The sequence below is a fragment of the Strigops habroptila genome, chromosome 1, assembly GCF_004027225.2.
Source record: "Strigops habroptila isolate Jane chromosome 1, bStrHab1.2.pri, whole genome shotgun sequence".
Classification (NCBI taxonomy): domain Eukaryota; kingdom Metazoa; phylum Chordata; class Aves; order Psittaciformes; family Psittacidae; genus Strigops; species Strigops habroptila.
This window is the reverse complement of record NC_044277.2, coordinates 12,138,989-12,161,187: the sequence shown is the minus strand read 5'-3', so window position 1 is coordinate 12,161,187 and position 22,199 is coordinate 12,138,989. Positions and strand designations below refer to the sequence as shown.

Below are 22,199 nucleotides of genomic sequence, written 5' to 3'. Positions count from 1 at the left end.
TCAAGTTATATCAATTGCTCATGCTTTTTCTTCTTCTTTTAAAAAAAATGCACAGAAGAATTCATTTTTTGAAAAAGGCAGAGTGATGGGTGCAAGAATGGGGGAAAATACATTGTTAGAAATAATAAAAGCTGTTTCTTAACACACGGCTCTGTGAACCCCAAAAATCCACCTCTTGTGAAGGCAACAGTCTATGCAAGGAACTCCCAGTGCCAGACAGTCCAGGTAAAAAGCAAGCAGAGCTCACTGCTTGGTTAATAACAGCCTCCCCTCTCCTTGGGAACAGTGGTATCTCTGCAATGACATGCTATTGCCATGGCCCTTCACGCTCTCCTCTGTTCCCAAAACAGTTCACGCACATCTTCATGGGGTGTCTGAGGAACAGGAACAAGGAGAAGGTATGAAAAATTCATTAGACACTCAGTTAACACAGCTAGAAAAAAAATGAACAAGACTGAAAGCGCAAAAGCTCTTCTGAAATAGCAGCAACAGGCTCCAAAAGCACATATAGCATTTGAGGACAATTACCCTGAGTTTAACTAGTTACATTCATCAGACCATCTGAGAGAGCAAGTAGCTGATTGATACCTGGAAAACAGAGATGGATGTAAGCAAGGGAAGAGATATGAAACTGGTTATCACCTGCAAGGGAAGGAGAGGAGGGGGGGAAGAGAGAGAGAAAAAACTGGTAATTTACTGCCTGTATAACAGCCAACAGAGGAAGCAAGAAAAGATTATAAATTGCTATAAAACCAATATTGCTACTGGGCACATGATCGTAAGTACCAAGACTCAACTTCTGAAAATGGTTTGGATCTGCTCTTTATATACAATGGCTGTCAGAGGAGGCGATGGATGAAGAGTCCCTGTTACAGCCTGCTCAGGCTTTCTAAATTGATAAGGATTTACATTTTGCAGGTGCATCTGATGATTCCTGTAAGTCTTCCCTGTCTCTGCAGAACACAGGCAGCAGGTGAAGGTACAATGCAGTAGAGCTGAGAACATCCCTCTTCCTCCTGTGCTATTGAGAAACACTAAATTTGGCCTTAACTCTTTTGAGTGCAGTTTCAGATCAGAAAGAGGAAAGGGAGAGTTAAATGAAATAATACTGCTTTAACTAAAATATACAGCAAAACTGAAGGTGGGGTTGTACCTACCCCAATGAGAGAAGCAGACGTGCTAGGAAGCTTTCAGCAGGAATGCAGAAAACTCTCTGCACAGAAGCTGTAGGTTTTTAAACCTCTCCAGGCTCTCCCTGCTCACAGAGCAAAGGAGATAAAAACCTGTCGAGAGTGATCCAACATGCAAGTCCCATCTCAGGCAAGAGACACAAATTTATATATATTTTAATTTATTTACTGCAGTGAAAAGCCACCACCACATTTCTGGAAACAAAGGCTGCAGAAGTGTTTTGCCCCAGTCAAAATAGCAGGCTGTGATTTCAGCTTTTAAGGGTTGATTTGAGCTCTAAAAGCAAACAGAAAATCCATTGTATCTTCTAACCTAGCTGAAAACTTATTTTAGATATGAAAACCTGAAGCATTTAATCCTCATCAGTATAATCCAATTGAAATATTCTCACATTGCAAAACCTGCCCCTTACACACACAATTTCTTTTCAGTACTATTCCAGTGCAGCACATGCAAGTCTGCTCTCCAGCTGGGAACCTTCCCTTATTTTCAGAATAGGAGCCACCTTCCCCTCTACAGCCTTCAGGAACAGCAGTTTACATCCCAAGAGGCTTCCTTGAAACTCCTTGGGAAAGGCTGTACCCAAGAGGTGCCAAACCAGCACTGCTCCAAAACGATGTGACCACATCCTCATCCTTGCCTGTCCTACTCCCTTCTGAGTTGTGCAACCCCACCAGCTCAACACAGCCAACTCAGGAAAGTCAAACAAAGCAAGCTCACCGTCAGCTCATGCCTGACACTCTCCTTCCTCTTAACTTAGTTCCCACAGATCATAGTTTTGTGTGTAGGTGTGCTGGCCTCCCTGGGGAGCCCCTGCCCCTGGCTACATGCACCTTGGACTATTAAAGCCAAACCAGATGCTGACATTGCTAGAGAGGAGCACATCCATCCCTGTGAGCAAGTGGAGACTGTGCTTGGGTTTGAGCATTGCTAAGACAGAACTGCAGAATACTCACAAAGTAAATATTGCTGTACTGCATAATGCAGAGCACTTCTGACTTCAGCAGAAGGTTGAACTCTTGCAAAAGTTTTGCTCTCCTTCTCGTAGATCCTGACCAGGATCTTCTAAGACTATCAGTCCCTTCAAGATTTAATCTGCTTTCTGAATTTACAAAAGGGCTAAAAGAGCAATACAAGCTCTTTATGCCATCGGTTGCATAAAGCTTAAGGGTGTTCAAGCTTCTTGATGCTGTCCCCAAATCTTCCTGTACTTTTTCAATATTAGATTTTTATCTCAAATTACATTCCTTGGCAAAGAAGGGCAAGATGGAACAGAACAGGGCAAGACTAACTTTCCTACTGGTTTGTACATTGAAAAACCCAAAAACCCTTTAGCATCCAGGCTTTGAACCAGCTTGTAAGAAAATTACACTGTATGCAAGAGCTCCTATGTGAAAATACTGAAACATTAACATCGGTTACAGTTAACAATTTAGCTTAAGCCCCTAAACCAAACAAGGCCAACTCCCAAGGTACACACATTGCCATTTGCTTTTCGCAATTGCTTAAGTTCATAAGAGCAGTAAGTACAGAGTCAATGAACAACAGGCAAAGCAGCATTACAGACGTGTGCTCAAGGCTTCCTTCTAGCGAAAGGTTTATCTGCTGAGTCCAGCTGCAGGTACAAATACTAAACAGTGTCCCATCTTGCCCCTCCACCAGCTGTGGGGTTAAGGATTCAGTACATGAGGACAGAGGACAGAGCAACAGACACCGGGGGGGGTTTTCAGCCTGAATGGAGACTGCCACTTTCTGAGCCCATATTGGGGGAAAAACATTATTTACTTTGAAAAACATAAAACATTCTTTGAGAATGGGGCTCTATTCAATGATCAAGTCCAGCTAAAACCAACTTTTCAGCATCTTTAGATCCCTTCCTGACTGATTTACCTTGCCACTGAATCTTAGTAAATGTGACAGTGGTTTAACATCAAACTTTGTTTTACATCAATAGACATTTTGCTACTCCTCTCCTGTGACTGAAGTGCATCACACCATCCATGACAACAGGCATCTCTGCTTACCACAAGTCAATGAAACCATGAACACAGTGATTCATCCGCTGTCCTTTAATCCATGGCCGGTCTAGGGACTAAATACACACATCTCTTTTAAGAAATAAGTGTAAACATTTACATGAAAGAAAACTGTTTGTGGTGGTTTTGATTTTAAACACTGCCTCCAGTTGCCATGGTCTTCATCATGGTACACTTACAGCTGGTTAGTAGTCCAGAGAAACTTGGCCTTCAGAGCTGATGTGAGCTCTAATGGCATTTTGCAACAGCTTTGTCCATGAGAGAGGGAACAAAACAAAAAATCCAAACCACCTTCAGGCACCAGTTAGGGTTTCATCAGCACTTTTTCCCCTCCAACATCAAGAAGATTCTGCAGAGGCCTTGCCAGCATCCCACAGTTTCTGCTCCTTTTATGCAACTTTTGCTCACAAGTACTGTAATCACTCCTCCTAGATCATCTTCCTGATGATAAAAGGGTGAGCCACTGCTGTGAAGACGACTCCTTTCACCAACCAAAATGTGCTTGAAAAATACAAGTACCTGAAATGTTTTCATCTTTTAAATTCTAGAAAACAACATCATCTTTTAGATGCAAGTACTTCTGCTTAATATGCACATATTACACATTTAGCAAATCATGACAATAGACTCAATTCTGAATTTCAAGTCACACTGTTACTATCATCCATGGCAAAACAAGAATCTAGGAAAGCACAAAACAAGAAAAGCCATTTACTACTACACGTGAAGAACACCTTCACCAAAATTAGTGCTCTGCCATACTAGAGCAAGTACAAATTAATCCATCACCCTAAGCCTAGCACGGAACAAGGGAGACTATGAATCATCTTCATTTTATAGATGCAGAAGAGGATTACAAAGCCTTTAGGTGACATGTTATATCAGAGGCTTCAGACTGTAAATTAATGTGTACCTCTCCAGCTCACTACTTTAACCATCAAGGCAAAGCAGCTTTCCCCTCCGATAAGGTACCCAGTGATACATAAACACAGAAGGAATCTTATGTTGTATTTCAAACAATATGCATTTCTGAAAATGAAAGCCTCTCAGTTTTCTCAGTGTGACAATTAGATGACAGAATGAAGCAACAGGTCCCATTTCTCATTAAGTCACTGGCATCACCACATTACCAAGTTGAGTTGAGAGGAGCTGTCGCCAAGACAGAGTGATAGGAATGAGAGATGAAGCATTTTAGAAGCATTTGATTTCATATTCCTGGCTCTTCTGCTGACTATGCAGCTGGATCAAAATCGAAAGGCACATACTTGCTACACTGTTCTGTCTGGTGTACTTAGTATGGAGCACGACTTTGCAGTTCAAGAAGCACAACAAATTAACAGTGCCTTATGTACCAAGTCCACAATCTTTTTTGGTGCCTCTATGGTATCAAACTGGAAAAGTGGAGTCAGATGAACAATGAGGACCAGATGAGTGGCGCTCGATGTGTCTCCAAACCAGCTAAGAGCCTTGAAAGGAATTCTGGCAGCTGTGCACATCTGGCTGGACAGAGGGAACATACTGCAGAATACCACGCTTACGCCAGGAAAAGCGAGTGATCTCTGTCAATCCCACAAAGTTCAAAGGTGAGTAGAAGGATGTTTCCTCCCAGAGGACAATAAAGGATGAATAATCAAGTATACCAAAAAAGCTGTATAACGTTAATAGCCCAGGAAGGGCACAGACTGTCGAAACTCATGGTGATAAACAGAGACAAAGAAAATGCCTTTACAATTTTGCAACTGATCAGAGAAGACAATACTCCCCACCCAAAAGCAGGTCATTTTCTTGAGCACTTTTATCAACAGCAGGAGGTGGTGTCACAGTGCAGCTGGCAGACATTCCTCAGAGACACGAAGATCACAAGGCTTGTCTTAAGCTGAAATATGATTTAGCGAAAGAGACAGCAACACAGATTAAAACTTTAATTTAAAACTTTGCCAACAAAAATTGATTACAAAAAGGGGAATTATCTGTACAAAATAAGAAAGGAGGTACTCATTTAACAAGAGACCATCACTGTCAGCATACACTGGAGGGCAAACACTGCTTCAGGTCAAGTGACAAGTGAGAAACAAACAAACCAAGCTCGTAATACGGAATTCCAAAGTGAGTTTTCCATAAACCAATGTAAATTGACCTGAAGCAGCTCAAAAGCTAATCAAGACTTATCAGAAGTCTACTTTCCTTGCAAACCTTTTCCTCTTAATTTAGAGAAGGAGGATGCGCTAGAAAGCAAGAGCCAGCACTGGGCCAGGACATTGACTTTTGCCATGCCTCTTCCCACTCAAACCTTCCCTCTGGCTTTCTCTACAAAGGTGTTCTGCAATTTGAGTGTGCCGGGGGTTTAGCTGAGCCACAAACTATTGCATCTTCATGTAACATTTAGGTCCTGACTTAAAATGAAGACAAATGCTTTGGAGACAGTGATATTACTATGACTAAAATGACCAGCTGCATCATGACTCCTATATAAATGATGGTTCTCAAACTCTTCACTTTGAGCATCAAGTAACAGCTGTCGGTCAATAATAGATGAGTATTTACAACACTGCAGAGTCCTCTCTTCTGCCTACATTTTATACAGAGACAAGAGCATCGTTAAAAGTCATCACTGAATAGACAAAAATGGCAGGTGAGTTCTGAACTCCAAGTTTCTGTAAAACACAATGTGGTCATTACCAACCTCTACACTTTTCGACAAGCCAAACCAACAAACTTGAGCTGTTGTGAAGAAATAGAGCATGCACGTTTTTCAAGCACGCCAGCTAAAAACTTCCAGGCCAACTGCTTGCTTTTCACTCAGTTTCACATCACATAGCATTTACAAGTTCTTAAGCCTTCAGAACCCAGGTTTACTGAAGAAACAAAGCAGTAATAAAAATGTTTTGGTACAGATTCACTTCATCTACTTATAGATACCTGAGATACCTAAGTTGGGGCAGAACAGCTTCCTGTGCTCTACCTACTCAGTAAAAAGACAATGCTAAAGGGAAATTCGGTCAGAGACTTGAATCTCATCCTACCTAGTGACGGTGCTCTTCTTCCTCCAACTATAAACCAAAAAGATACCAACTATATTCCAACTTAGAAGTCTCGGTTAAGCTCAGAGAAATTGTGTTCCTAGCTTAAGTGTTGTCATTTATGTGAACACAAGCCTGACCTTGCTCACTAGCAGCAACCACCTAGGGGAGCAGAGGACAGCTACCTTTAGGAATGCTATGAGACATGCACGAGTCCTCCTTACAGCTGGGAAAACTGAGACAAGTAAGAAGTTTGCTCAAGTCCATGCAGTGAGTCAGTAACAACCTCACTGCAACTTCCTGGATCTTCACCCTGTGCTCTGCCTATGGAACCCACTACAAGGAAAACTACTCTGTAGAGAATCGTTCCCTTTTCCATGTCAAAAAGTTTTACCAAAAAAAGTACAGACAGTGATAAACAGTGTATGCAATTTCTTATTTGACAATGAAAGAGTCCTGAAGTAAAGCAACTGTTCTACTGTTCTTGACCCTGGAAAAATTTATTTCCAGCTTTGATTCTTTGATGTCTTAAAGCTTTTAAGAGAAAGTTGAAGATTCAGCTAACAAACATAATGCTGCGGTCAGTACCCTTTACATTAACCACAATGATATGTTACATTTTCTAGTTTAAGGAGTATTTGTGCTACCCAATTTTGCAATCAAAATAGAAACCTTGAAGCCAAGAATTCACAGATCTTAGGGAGGGAAAAAAAAACCCAAGCCAGGTAACTTCATTTTAAACAGAGCAAGCCTTATAATATGCCACAAAGAGTTCAGAGATTTCAGTTCTGTGAATATGTTATTGCCATTTCAAATGAAAGCCCTCCTATCCTTAGTCTTCCCCAGCCCATGCTGTAGCAACTAGGACAGCACAGCAAGAGAAAAACTCCTCTCAAAACACAGCCTAACAATGGAAACGAAACATTAGCACTTTGCTTTATGAATGCAGCAGATATCACTTAAATAATGTTTCCAAAGACCCTGGGACTTCAGTACAGCTATGGAAAAAGTAGGCCTCCTAAACTCAGGGGTTAGTATGAACCATCTGCCTCAGACTGGATTCTTAACCCTACCAGTCGACAAAGCTTTTAACATACCAGGTGAGACAGAACACCATTAGCTCGTTCCATCCCATCACAGAACAAGATGGCATAATGGATGTCTGTTGTGACAGACAGACAATACTGTATAAAGAAGGGGTTTTCTAATGGCAGAATCAAATTGGACACTACTGGCTAACCTGGAATAAGATCTACATTTTTCCCTTCTGGATTTTTTTATTTTCTCTTGAACCAGAAACATTCTTTCTAATCAGTTAAATCCAACAGTACTACAGAGAGCTCAGTTCTTAAGCATGCTCTGCACCAGGAAGGGTCGGTTCTACGTCCAATTAAAACCGAAGAGTTGCTGTTTTCCAAGGGCAGGAGTTCTTCACTGATCACCTAGCCGGAAACCTTGGCCCCAGTTGTGTCTTCCACCACCCTGCTGATCTTCTGCAGCTCTTCTCATGCTAGCAGGTGGGACACCAAACCCTGACACTCCTCCTCTCCTATTTGGCAGCCAGCGGTACCTAGGACAAGCCAGAAGAGAAGGAGAGAGTTTGAGAAATGGCTCTACCTTGGGGGTAAATGCCAGACTACTTTTCCATGCACTTCCTTTTAGCTGCTAGATTTCATAATAATACTGGCTTTTCACACTTTTCTTCACAGAATTCTTTCTAAATCTAAGCCCTCAGCACAATGAGAAATGAGAATTGTGGGGAACTTCCACCTCTGGGATATGGTTAGATAGAATAATCCAAACATAAGGGAAAAAACACATGATAAAGGAGTCTCACTGTTGAGAATAAAAGCTGTGATACAAACTTTATCCCCCTAACTTCTCTTCCTTTTTTTCAGGGAAAATAATTTTAAAAATCCAGATGACTGCCGAGCATCTGTCTCTTGAATAGTTGCAAAGCTCCTGCAGTCACAGCATCTGATCCTCTCACTGCTCTCCAGCAAGCATTCCTGAGAAACTGAGGACCAAAGAGACTAGGGGAAACATGAGCTTGTCTGAAATCAAAGCTTGTCTGAAATCAAAGCTCAAGTCACTTGGTCAGAGCAAATCAGAGCTGTAGGACTTGATCACCCAACTTAAGCTACCATTTAAATAGAGTGATCTAAATTGCAGCTTCTGCATTTTGCAAGGGATGCCATCAATGCAGAGTCATTTCAGCTCTACAATACACCAAGCTCCTGCAAATCCCTTGCTGAATTTGACCACGAAAATCTGCAGCTCAGATTCCTTTATGCAAGAAAAAGGATCCTGTATAGAAAAAGATCTTCATTATTATATTAAAGGTATCTGTAATCCATCACAGCATCGTTCTTTTTTTTTAACAAAATATTACAGTGCAAAGGCAGAATTTATCCCTTTGTAGAGATATTGGCAGTACTTCTGTTCCTGCTTCTCAAATACAGAGAAATATTAAATACACCTATGAGGAATCAAGAAAATTGCACATCACTAACAAGATTGATGGCAGTTTTGGAGCTGCTATTACCTTGAAAGACATTTAAAAAAATCATTTTGTCTTCTAATCTTTATGGAAAATGAGGTTTACCAGAAGGGGTTGCAAACTCAAAAAACGAAGTTTGCTTACTCATTAAAACTTGCACAAAAAGCATAACTGTAATTCAAGTTTGCATCTTCTAGTTACCTGTTCATGTTATAAAAAGGGTTAACTGAGTTGCTATTTAAAGTTTGCTACAGAAGGAATATTTACAACCCGAAAGGATGAAGACAAGGGCAACTGAAGCTAAAAACTTTGGCTTCTGATTGTAGTATTTTAATGCCAGAAGAATGAAAAAACACTTCAGAAACCAAGTCATGCAGTCTCAGTCTAGGTGACTGGTATGGACTGCAAAGCAGAATACATATTATAGACCTGAACAAGTCTACAACTGACTGCCATTATTGTTACTGTTTGCTGAACTGGTAGCTACGTAATGATACATGGAAATACAGATAAAAGATCATTGAGAGAAATCATTTTTCCTCCAGGAGAAAACTGGGGTGGTTTTTTCGGTACTATCTGATAATTGTTAGAGAGTTCCCTTTACTACAGCTCAATTCAAAAGCAGAACTATGACTTTTACTCTCACTCTTAAGAGTGGGTAAAGGACACAAGCCACCCATTCAGCTAACAAAGAACTCTCACAATGGGCCATTTACAAGAAACTCAACATTCTTCATGACTCAGCAGCACAGTCAATATGAAAGTCTGAAGCAGATTGATTTAGCAAAGTATTTTACACCTTAAAATCCCAGTAAATATATCTGATGAACAATACAGAAAACTGGACCAAACAAACAGTGAGCGATAGAATAAAGCCAGCTTACAGGAACTGAGGTGTGGACAGAAAATTCCTTCCTCCCAAATCCATTGGATATTTAAACATTAAGAAGAAATACAGGTGTCCAACGAGATTTCCTATCAGCTCATTGATGACTCTGCAAGGCAAAAGAAAAAGAATTCTTTCACATGTTGTCTTCTCTGAAAATAAATGAGTGACTATCTTCTGCCAGTTACTACTGTTCACCTGCCATGGGCATTGCTGAAAATTTCCCTTCTCTCAGCATTTTACAGCCACTTCTTTAGAAGGGCCAACCTTCAGTGCCAACACATCCACAGGCTGTTCCACCCTCCCTTCCAAGCCTTCTCTACAGTCTGCACTGAAAATGCAATTAAATACTTGTTTACGCCAGGGAATTAGACAGTACAGCTATTAGTGTCTCAAATAATAGTCTGCCGAGCTTGAGAAGTTACTGCTGTTTTCACTGGACAACCCGTCTCCTGCTGTACTGAACTGTTTTGTTCCCAGTTCTGCAAAAACACTGCTGAATGGAGGCCCTTGAGTATCTTCTGTCATGCATAGAAACAGCAGGTATCTAACAGCAAGCAGTTTTCTCAAGTGACAGATGAGTCAGTAGGAGGCACAGCCAGAAAAGAGAATTTGGTTTTGCTGTACTATCTATCTCCTCCTTTTATAAGTCGACCACGTAACTTGTTATTGTCACTAACTGTGCTACAGCGGCACCAAGAGGCTCAAACCAATGCAGGGCACCAATAAGAAAGACTGTGCACAGAAGGGATGTGGGCATCATGGAGTTTAGTCAAAGAAACCCAAGACAGACCAAATAATTCAGCAGGTGCTAATATGGCACTCTGGGCTTGTTATTGCCATTTTCCCTTACTTCACGAGCTGATAAACATCATGCTGGGCAAGACTGTGAGGGAAAGAAGTAACGGCACTATCAGAGCCAAGCTAAATTTGTTGCTAAAACTAGTAATGATGGCTGGTCATACAGGGTAACATCTTTCTTTACTGTCCAGTACTCTTTTAATAAGAAAAAGGCCTAATGCATTGATTTACTAGAAAATAAACCAGATTTTTATTGCTTTCCCCTCACCTACATTCTCTAGTTCTCACATGCATATCTCCTCTTTGCTTTTATCTTAAATGACCACCACGTGACACTGAGCATTGTCAGATTATACAGTTTTAAGCCTATTATTTTAATATCACTTCTAAATCCAGAAGTTCAATAGCCATAAAAGCTTTTATAACTTCAAATTGGCTATACGAGTAAATACATACGATCCACCGATGATGTAGTTGAATCCCAGAATAACCCATGGAAGGTAACAGGCCTGAAAAACAATGCAATGAAGACAGAGAAGTTGTAAGAACAAGTTAAGGACATAAACCTGCTCAATTTCCCACTGTACTAATAAGCGTGATTATAATCTCAATGTTGTAGGCATTACACAAAGCCCAATATATTAACTTAAGCAGATTGTACCTAACAAGGTAGGATACTCCAAACCAAGCAACCACTAACATTTTTAGACAAATCCCACTCATTTAAACATTGTAAGTAGATGCCTCTTTTACACTTCATGTTCCACAGCATGCTTACATTTGGAACAAAGTCCTAACATTTTTGATTTTGAAAAGGCCTGGAAACAATGATCAAAAGGCTTTTTGATCTGGCAGAAACAGATGAGGTTGCACAGGGATGAACAATTTAAAACGTCAACATTTTGTCACTCCGGTGTCACTACATTCAGCTTTTATCCAGGTTAATATTTATCAGGAATTTTTTTCCCCTCTTTTCAGACTAATGAATTTCAGTTGTGAGGACATCTTTCAGTAAAGCCACACTGAGTGACACTATCTGGAAGACCTTGAAGAAATTTGTCTTTGCTGCATCTCAAGAAGTATATAACTACATGAAAGCATGGGACATCTTTAGTAAGAGAAAATACAAATATTTACCCCCTCACCCCTCACCCCTTCATATGCATCTTCTGGCCAGAAACCTTTCCAATATCCTCTCTGACATACCTTAAATCTTGTTCCAAACCAAAATGATACAATCATGTCTCTGTTCAGCTGGGCCCACACATAAAGTACTGACATGATGAGTGGAATCATCAGCAACTGCAGTGTTAAAAACAAGGCAAAAAGTTACCACTACTTTCACAGAAGCCCAAGAAACTTAAACAGGTAGCAGAAGGTATAAGCTTCAAAATGGCTTGTAAGCATGATACATCAGCAAAAGCTTTAAAGGTTGCCCCAGAATCTCTGCCATCATGTGTCATGGATCTGTTCAAGAAGTATTGACAAAGCTAAGCCGAAGAATCTACTTGGTCATTCTCTTTTGCAAGACTATGCCAAAGCAAAGGGCTCCAACCTGCACCGAGTGAAAGAGCAGCTGTGGCAAACTCCTCTGCTCCCAGCTGCTTGGTAGCACACCACCACCAGAGTCAAGCAACATATCTGTGCCACAACCCTTTCCATTCACAACCCAGGTCGCTAACCCCAACACACTCATCTGGGGCTAAGCTAATACATCAGATGAAGCCTTACTCCATCGAATTGCCAGCTACGTCCCCCTCAGAGGCACCACAGAGGGAAGGTGCACCAGTAAATCACCATTTCAAAGTACTGCAGCCAGCCTTGGCAAAGCCACCCCAGTAAAGCTTAAAGTTAACCTGTGCTCCACGCCAGGAGATGAGACCGTTTCAAATACCTTCTTATTGTGAGTGTGTATTAGCTGATGGGCTATTCCTAGTGAAACAAATATAAAGCACTATTTTAACTATCTGCTGATTTCTGAACTGAAGACAGTCTGTGCCAGCAACATTTCCATGAGCTGGTTTAAAGCTATGAACCAGCTGATGTGTTTGGAAGAGAGGTTAAAAGTCATCCCTTCAAGGGTGCTACTATTCAACAGGTTTCATGTTAAAGCCAGCACACAGGAATCAGTCCAGCTTTCCCCATGCCCTACAGTGCACCAACAGTCTGACTCATCGCACAAGCACCTCTGGGTCTTTATTTAAACTATTTTTATTTTACTGGAAAAACAAAGCAATATCTAATTTCTTAAAGTATCAGAGATGGGAACAGAGGCCCAGCTAACCTACTCTACCTTCTCACTTTCAAGCAAGCCACTCAATACAAGGAAAAAAGCCTTATTTCGAAGAAAAAACACATCTGTACATCAATCAGCTAATTCTCTTTTAAGCAGTAATGCAGATATAAAACTATTTCAAGTACCTTTTTAAAAAATACAAATCAATACAATCAGTCTAAAATTCATACAATACATGGGTGGCTTCAGAATGCTTTTGAAGAATTTTGTGGCATCTTCCCCACAGCAGAAAAGGTTAAAGTGAATTTATGAACAGCCCTTAACAGAGCTCAGCCCTGACTGCAGATGCACAATCACTATTTCTGTCTACCAGGGGAGCCTGATAAGCGATCTAATAGATGCCAAGATAATTTTGTACAGAATATTAGAGATATCAGTGCAGGCTTTGAGTGACAGGGACAGAATAAGACAAGGAGAGAACAGCAGAGGCAGGCTGAAGACATGCAGTTATCTGATACTCTGTTGTGTCCAAGAAACGCTCCTCCATTTCCCCTTTAATATCTGGGGAGATAAGAACTACCTCATAGAAACTGGTTCTTTAGTATTTTAATCATTCTTGGGAGGATTTTGCACTTCACAGTTCTGATCTGAATCTGAAGCTGCATTTTTCCCCAAAAAGATCTTCTGCTGGCAAGTAAAAGGCACATTAAATTTGAGAAGACTAATGAACCCAAGAATCATTTTTAGATAAAAAAAAAGCAAGAATACAGATCCACATTCTACAGAAGAAACAGTGCATAGGTGACATCTTGTGTCCGTTTTAGTAAAAGGCTAAATGTTTCCAGTCTGCACCAAGAGCCAGTATTCACTCCTTGACTCCCGACCTAAGTTAGAAATGGCAGAGTCAGATACAGGCTTGTAATGCCAGCTGAGGCTGACCCAAACTCAAAAACTAACAATACACACACAGCAATCCATTTTGATACAAACTAAGCCAGCCCAGCTTAACTATACCCCACAGTTATGTCAATATAAAGTCATTAAGCAGTCAGAAGGTTCCATAAGCTCATTATTTAAGAAACTGCCCCACACTTACCTGCATGTCCATTGCCAAGCCAGTTATCTATCATTGCACCATTAAGGAAAATGCAGCAAAACCTGACAGACTAGAACAACCAAACAAAGCTGCACACACACACTGAACACACATGCGAAGGCCTTTAAAATTAAAACTGTGTAGTATTAAATTAACCACTGGAAAAAATGGAAAACCTCCAGTGATCTAGAGACTTACCTAGTTTCAGTAACTGCTTTTCAGCAGTCTCTCAAGCTACCACCTCAAGTCATTACCCCAAGGGCTGATGGACAGACACACTGGCCTTCCCTCCATGATGAAGCTGGCTAACTACAAACAACATCAGTCCATCCATAAAAGCATGTTATAAGTTTAACAGATGGATTCTTTCATTAGTTTTTTTAAAGACTAAAATGTCGGTTTTCTAATTAAATAAATAGCAAATCATTAAAAAAATACCAATATATTGACACTGAGTCATAGAAAAAAAATAACTTGAAGGCTTTTAATAGTACTCTCCTACCTTGGAACCCAAAGGATCTGCTTTGCTGTAGTAACTGCTGAGCAGAAACAACTGCTGAAGAATTTTGCTATGATCAGAATGCTCTTAACAGTTCATGAATGTGTATAAAATAGCATCAAGCATTTTCCCATATCACGTTTCCAGGTTGCTCCTTACATCACATAGGGAACAAGCAACTGGAAGCTTTTAAATGACCACTTTGAAAGTCAAGTCACAATCAGATTCACCAGCAGCCTGCAATCACAATGCAGCTGGTGGTTTTCTTAACGTACCTAAACACTTGTTGTTTGCCTGGTTACTGCTGTGGTTCAACAGGACTAGCAGGAGTAGCAATTTCCTCCATACAATGGAATGCAACTGGAGATAGTTAATCTATTGATAAAGACAACAGCATTTCTACAATCTAGCTCTCCTGGCTCTATCTGGTTCACACCGATGTCACCACTCCCTTTTTTCCAGATGCTGTGCCACCACAAATTGCTACAAGGAGGTGGCAACAGCACCGAATGGGAGCATCTCCACGGATGGAGGTTCCACAACACCTCTTGACAACCCATGCCAGTGCTGGGCTGCCCTTACAGTAAAAAGGATTTTCCTTACATTTAAATGGAATTTTCTGTACTTCATTTTGTGTTGGTTCTCTCTTGTCTCACCAGGGAGAGAAGTCTGGTTCCATGTCCTTTACTCCCTCCTCCATCAGGTATTTATTCACATGGAGTACTGCATCCAGCTCTGGAGTCCTCAGCACAGGAAAGACATGGACCTGTTGGAGCTGGTCCAGAAGAGGGCCATGAAAAGGATAGCAGGATGAAATACCTCTCCTATGAAGACAGGCTGAGGGAGTTGGGGTTGTTCAGCCTGGAGAAGTCCCCAGGAACACCTTATTGCAGCCTTTCAATACTTCGAAGGGGCTTATAAGAAAGACGGGGACAGACTTTTTAGCAGGGCCTGTTGCGATAGGACAAGGGGTAATGGCTTTAAACTAAAAAAGGGGAGATTCAGGCTAGATATAAGGAAGAAGTTCTTTATTATGAGGATGGTTGCCCACAGAGGTAGTAGGTGTCCCATCCCTGGAAACATTCAAGGCCAGGTTGGACAGGGCTCTGAGCAACCTGATCTAGTTGAAGATATTCCTGCTTACTGCAGGGGGTGGGAGGTTTGGACTAAATGACTTTTAAAAGTCCCTTTCAACCCAAACTACTCTACGATTCTATAATAAGACATCCCTGAGCCTCCTGTTCTCCAGGCTGCACAACCCCAGCTCTCTCAGCCTCTCCTCATGTGATGGATGCTCCAACCGTATGATCACCTTTGTGACCTTTCACTGGACTCACTCCAGCATGTCCATGTCTCTCTTGTACTTGGGAACCTGGAGCTTGATGCAGCCCCCTTATATGTCTCACAAGAGGACACCAAGGCCTTTTCTGCCAAGATGCTTTGCAGACTGTCAGTCCCCAGTCTGTCCTGGTGCCTGAGGCTGTTCTTCCCCAGGGACAGGACTCTGCACTTCCCTTTGCTGAGCTTCATGAGATTCTTGACCAACACACTTCTCCAGCCTCAAAAGGTCCCTCTGAATGGAAGCACAACCACCCGGTCTGCCAACAACTCCTTCCAGTGTTTTGCATCCAAAACTGAGAAGAAAATTCACTAAAACAGCAAAGCTCATGGAAAAACTGTTTCCCAACACTCCTAAACCAACAAGCCCAGTTTCTTCAGGAAGTTGACTCAGTGCACTGCTTTGACAGACTCAGCCGACTTGTACCCGGCAGGTAAAGGGTCTCTCCACAAGCTACCTGAATTTCCAGCTCAGGGAATGGCAGAGATCAGACCTATTTGCACAGGGCAGCTTAAACACACTAAATTCACTCTTAGCTCACACAGCAACCCCCAGAAGCGGCTAAATGAAGGAACACAGCGAACACCACAGAATCTCACACAGCATGAGCTGAACTTTAAGTAGAACTCTAGTCCCCAGATCACATACTTGTATAAGCACATGTATTAGTATTCTCCCTGCAAACCACTTGCTACCTTTCCAGAGAGATGAAAAACTCACCTGTGAACATTTGCTACATTATAGAACTGTTAGTTGCTAAAACCTGGTCTTTGAACATATTTCAGGCAGAAACAGGAGAACCAAAATATTCTAAAAGTTCGATGATGAGCAGAAGGATACAACAATGCAGATCCAGTTAAACAGGAGCATGAACATGTAATCTGCTGGCCTTCCATCAAATGCCCCTGTAAGTAAAAAGAATTATTAGGAAAGATACTGAAATCTTGATAAGAAATTAAGAGGGTTTTTTACTTTAGGGAATCTAAGAAAAGCTCAGCTAATAACAGTTGTGCCTTTACATGCAGTCTGTGGTTTATGGGTTTTATTCAATTTTAAAAAGCCTTAAAATAGAACAACCTACAGACCAAAAAATAAGATATTCAGCCTACTTCACTAAGTACACAGTGTCTCTACTTAAAAAAGAACCCACTTTAATTCTGGAGATAAGTGGTTTTAACTTCACAGAACTTCAAAATGGAGTTGGACCCCATCCTTTGTAATAAACTGCCAGTCAAAAGCACACAATAAGGAAATGCACTTGCACAGCAAAAGCAGAGACACCACGATTAACAATAGAGTCATGCGAAAACCAGTCTTTACTTAGGCAAATTGCATCCTCTTTGCATCATCTGCTCAGACTCAAGAGATACAATAGTTTTTATACTCCAGAAAAAATTAATGCACGTGACAAGGAGGGTACACATGTGCAGAGCATTCTGTTCCTTCTTCTAAGCTGAACTGTTTGCTTCATTTCCCATTTCAAATGCGTGCCAAATTTTTTCAGGACAGTAGAAATGAAAAAAACCCCCACAGCCAAAAACCAGAGTAACATTCCCTGCCGATCATACTACACGACATTACATTTAGATGCCCAGTTGAGTTTGGGACCTGGCAGAGACAAGGGTTAAACAAACCCACCCAACAGCTCCTTGCAAACATGAAAATCATAAGCTCTCGGTCTTGCAAACTGTGGCAAAGGGCTGACATGGACCTCAGCATTCGAGCAAGACTCCTACCAACTGCCACATAGCCCCCAACAGACAAGGAAAGCCCGGGAATACTGCTGAAACAGACCCAAAGCACACAGTGACAAATACAGCGCACTACAAACAAGCTGAATTACGTGCTAATAAGGAAACAAAATGCCTAGGAAGAAGGCCACTGCTTAATGTTAGCTTAATGTTTGACTTTCTACAGCTATTTTACATGTCCCCCAAAAATTAAAGAAAGAAAAATTTATCTTTAAGCATAAGCTTTTTAGAATAACTACAGGATATATAAACCAAAATTCGTATTTTAGTCATTTTAAGTTTAAGTTCAGCCATGTAAGTTACATAACAGGAAAAAAAAAACCACACCAGAACACTTCAAAAATATCCTTTGAAAAGTTTTAAAGTTGGAGAACTTATGTAGTTCTGGAGGTTTTTCCTTACTATTGCCATGCAACAAATAGAAACAAACAAAAAGGAAGCTGACTAACCCTAGAGAGACTCAGCACAGGAATTCCTCCAGAATAGGAAGAAATCAAAGCAAATGTTATCTCCTTAAAGTTTTTCACTTCTTATCACCTAGGAATTACTAAAAATAGTATTAGAGAAACTATTTAAGTTGACTTTCCAATATTTTTCTAAGAAAACTGAGCTACACACTGCCAAAAAGCTGAGCACAGGGGCAAGGTGAGCTCTAGCCCACTAGCTCCTTCGATAGGGCCCAGGGTATAATCCAGTCACCAGGGACAAGCTGCAGACTCATAATCTCAGCATCCATACTGCTGGGGAGTGAACTGCATATTCTGCTTTCCCTGTTGATATTTGTTATGTTCTGCTCCAACAGAAACAAAACACGACCTCATCAAGCTCCTTTTCCTCAGGAAGCGACAGGTCAGCTTGTTCCAAAAGCACAAGCACAGTATAAAACCATATGGGTATTTTTGACAGCTAAATTTGAAGCTAGCATGCAACACCAGTGTATGCTCAGAAACCACATGCAACCCTGAAAATAGAAGTTGCACTTCTTCAGTTTCACAGACAAAAGGAGACATAGACCCACAGACCCAAGCTGATTTCCACCTGTAAACATATCAACAACTTCTACACCTCCCACTCTCAGAAGGATTCAAGCCTTTTTGTAGAGGGGAGGACTGACCTAATCAAGAACTTCTGTCACAGCACAGACAACCAGAGCATTTTGTAAGTATGTGTACAAGCAATGATGTCTTATAATTTGCCTATATTAATTCAGAACTCTCACCACACACAGCTTTGCACAGTAGAGTGTTGTAAATGCCACTACTCTAATGTGTTCACAATACGCCGCAGAAATGGAGGAGGAACTGTTTCTAGCTATTAAACTACTGCTTACCTTCACTAAGAAAACCAAATACAATCTGGCACCACTTCTCCCTATTGCTTCTACTATTATAGCTTACATGGGATTCCACAATGCTGTCTGGATGACAGGCTTAGCAGGGATCTCTTCTCTATGGTGGGACTTCCCAAACATCATCATGCAATGCACTTCCACTTACACCACCAGTTCTTAAGACTCCATTAGAACTACAGTGAAATTCTTGCTCATCAAGGCTTTCAGGAGGAGCTTGGCTTTGCAAATAATTTAATTATTTATTTCAATGGAAACAATTTCTGTGTAGCTTTAATGAACTGTGCAATGCAAAATGAAACCAGTTCTGAAGCTACTTTGTAACAACAATCCCTTTTTTGAAATGATCCATTATCTGATCTCTTTTCTTCCACTCTTAATTTTCCCCCTAACTGAAAATTCAAATAGTTCCTTAGCTTTTTCACATTTCTGTTCGACAGAGGGTACACCAAACAGAATAACACAGGTAAGCATCCCTTTTAAAAGAAGGAAAAACTGACATTGTTATTTTCTCAAGATGGATATATCCATTATTACATATGCTTTGTCATCCTTCTCTGTAAAAGGATATCAATCACAAGAAAACAAGAGGTAATGTCATCTTTTAATCTCCCTCAGCCATTTCCTGAAATCCAACAACAAAAAGCACCAGGCCCTCCTATTGAAACTGTGTGCAGTTCTGGTGTCCTCAACATAAGAACAACATTGAGCTGCTGGAGCAAGTCCAGAGGAGCCCACAAGGATTATCAGCGGCTAGAGCACCTCCCATATGAAGACAGGCTGAGAAAGTTGGGGCTGTTCAGCCTGGAGAAGAGAAGCTGCATGGAGACTTCATAGCAGCCTTCCAGAATCTCAAGGGGGCCTACAAGGATGCTGGGGAGGGACTCTTCCTTGGGGACTGTAGTGGTAGGACAAGGGGTAACAGGTTCAAACTTAAACAGGGGAAGTTCAGGTTAGATATCAGGAAGAAGTTCTTTACTGTGAGGGTGATGAGTCACTAGAACAGGCTGCCCAAGGAAGTTGTGAATGCTCCATCCCTGGCAGTGTTCAAGGCCAGGTTGGACAGAACCTTGGGCAACATGGTTTAGTGCAAGGTGTCCCTGCCCATGGCAGGTGGGTTGGAACTAGATGATCTTAAGGTCCTTTCCAACCCAAACCATCCTATGATTCTATGAGAATCAATTTCAGATCCTAACTGAACAGGCTCCCTGCCAAAGGGAAGGAGCCAGTCACAGAAAATCCATTTTCAGAGCAGTTTCCCATTGACCAACATAAGCGGGCACAGAGATGAGTCACCTTTCTCACGATTCTGCCCGCATCAGCCACAACCCCATCGCCACAAATGTTCCCAACAGAAGCTCTATCTGATAATGCTTAGTCTCTAGTAACTCCAGAGTACCCCATGTGCATACAATTTAACAGATAACATACCTGTTTCTAATCGTGATGAATATTGATACAAGAAATACAAATTCACCAAGTAGAGAAATCCTGTTCCAGGTCCCACTGGGAAGAAGAAAGTTGCAGTTATCGGCCGCCAGATCTGTCCGGATAAAAAGAGAAAGATGTATTTATATACTGCAGAATGAACACATATGCATAGCTTTTTTGTCCTCATTCACCATCAATTACTTGGAAGATCAAGGAGGAGATTAAAAACAGCCCAAGTATCAGTTATTGCTGCTTTGGCAGCTTTTACAGCTGTTTTTTGTTTTGTTGATTGGGGGGGTGGGTTAAATCTGATAAGCAAAGCTATTAAGACACAACTTCCCGAATTGCTTCCATCACATCTTCAGTATTGAGTCTTTATTGCAGTGGAAAAGGGACAGGCTTGCAAGGATGCTACTCTTTTAAAAAGTATCCATACAGAACTCATCCTTACCTGTTGAATAGAGGCCAAAAATTCACACAATAGCCTTTAGTGTTCCATTCCAGACAGCACACGCTGCTCTGAGTCTGCTGCACCTGCTTTAGACTCTCCCAGCTACCAATATTGGGCACAGCAAACTGCATGGCAGCACGCAGCAAGGGCAGAACATGTCTGCCCATTTATGACTGAGCTCTTTAAGCAGCAACACTTCCAAATAGAGTACTGGGATCCTCACAGTTTCAGAAGGAATAACAGAACTAGAGGTAAAAAAGTCATTTAAGCTACTAAATTCTGGGGACAGTACATGAAACTAACTACAGACAGAGCAATCCTTTTTTTTCCTCACTCATCCTTTTTCACTGAAGGTATAATGAAGACATATAATAGGATTTTAAAGGTTGAGATCTTTTCTCTTACTTCGCTTTCATTTTCAGTTCATCCAATGGGCACTCTCCCCCCACACTCCTGCATACCAGAACACTGCACCTGTAACCTCTCAGTGCAAGGAAAAAGACTACATCCAGTTTGAGATCACTTTTGATACTGCTAACACACCCAGAAACACTGTGCATCTGAAATCTCAGGACTTCAGCTGTTAGTTTATGTCAACCATAACTAGGCACAGAAGCTGACAATCCCAAACACACAAGCTTTTTCAAATTCCAGGCAAGAAGGTGCAAATGATGCTCTTTAGCCCTGCTTTAGTAACTCCAGAGCCACCTGAAGTTTAGGACAGCTGCACATCTGCCTGTAACCCCTGTTCTCAAAGTCACAATCGCACAGCAGAGACTGGGCAAGTCACCTGAAGTCACAGCCACAGGTTTTATTATTGGAGAGCGCCTTGGCACAACAACCAAGGTGCCAGCCAAAACAATGGCCCCCAAAAACACAGGGAAAAAGCCACACCAGAATGAGACGAAAGAGGTACTACAGGACGCCTAAGGGATCCCAGCCCTACTTCCCTCACCCAGGGCCCGCCGAGGCAGAGCACTGCTAAACCCGGGGTTCAGCTGCAGGCCTTATGCAGGTTATGCAGGAACCCGGGTTCCCGCTGGAGGTGATCGCGGTGTCTCCAACGAGCTGCTCGGTGCGTGATTCCCTCCGGGGCGGCCGGGACAGGGCCCAGCCCCGGCCCCACCGCTCACTACAGCCCCCAGAATGCCCAGCGCGGCCGGGACCGGGCTCCCTCCCGGCGCGGGCTCCGCGGGGCACACCGGGAGCGGTAGTGCGGCCCGTACCTGGAAGCGGTTGATGAAGGCGTCGGGCCAGAGGAAGAGGTAGACGGGGCTGACGAGGCCCAGCTTGCCGATGAGCGGCACCGCGATGGAGCCGGCGAACCAGTAGCGGGTGATCAGCGGGATGCTCCGGAACCAGTCCCCCAGGTCCGACATGTCGCCGCCGTCGCCTCGCTACGAACCAGCCACTGAAGGAAGGGAGAGGCGAGGACCCGTCCGCGCTGCACCCGCCGCCGCCGCCGCCGCCGCCGCCGCCGCCGCCGCCGCCCCGGGCAGGGAGGGGAGGGGAGCTCAGAGCCAGACGTGGCGCCGCCGCACTCGGCCGAGCCGCCGCGACTTCCGGCCCTCCCCCTCGGCTGCCGGGGCAACGGCAGGGCCCGAAGTCCCGCCT

General features: G+C 42.3%; 1 protein-coding gene across 1 annotated transcript; it reads right to left on the bottom strand.

The window, feature by feature from the left end:
- Window positions 1–3,245: 3,245 nt before the first annotated feature.
- On the bottom strand, window positions 3,246–22,150 carry DERL1 (derlin 1). The gene is made up of 8 exons (XM_030480213.1): window positions 21,812–22,150; window positions 20,135–20,246; window positions 16,445–16,509; window positions 13,767–13,793; window positions 11,641–11,736; window positions 10,891–10,943; window positions 9,632–9,742; window positions 3,246–7,817 (listed from the first exon to the last, which is right to left on the bottom strand). The coding sequence occupies exons 1-8, from the start codon at window positions 21,962–21,964 to the stop codon at window positions 7,679–7,681; spliced, it is 756 nt and encodes a 251-aa protein (XP_030336073.1). The 5' UTR covers window positions 21,965–22,150; the 3' UTR covers window positions 3,246–7,678.
- Window positions 22,151–22,199: the final 49 nt, after the last annotated feature.

Excerpts from the sequence above, each read along its gene's own strand:
- DERL1 (XM_030480213.1), bottom strand. The coding sequence starts at position 21,964 with ATGTCGGACCTGGGGGACTGGTTCCGGAGCATCCCGCTGATCACCCGC. Across the intron at positions 11,737-13,766 it reads GCTTGGCAATGGACATGCAG|TTGCTGATGATTCCACTCAT; the intron begins GTAAGTGTGGGG and ends TTAACACTGCAG. Across the intron at positions 10,944-11,640 it reads GGTTTGGAACAAGATTTAAG|GCCTGTTACCTTCCATGGGT; the intron begins GTATGTCAGAGA and ends ATTGTTTTTCAG.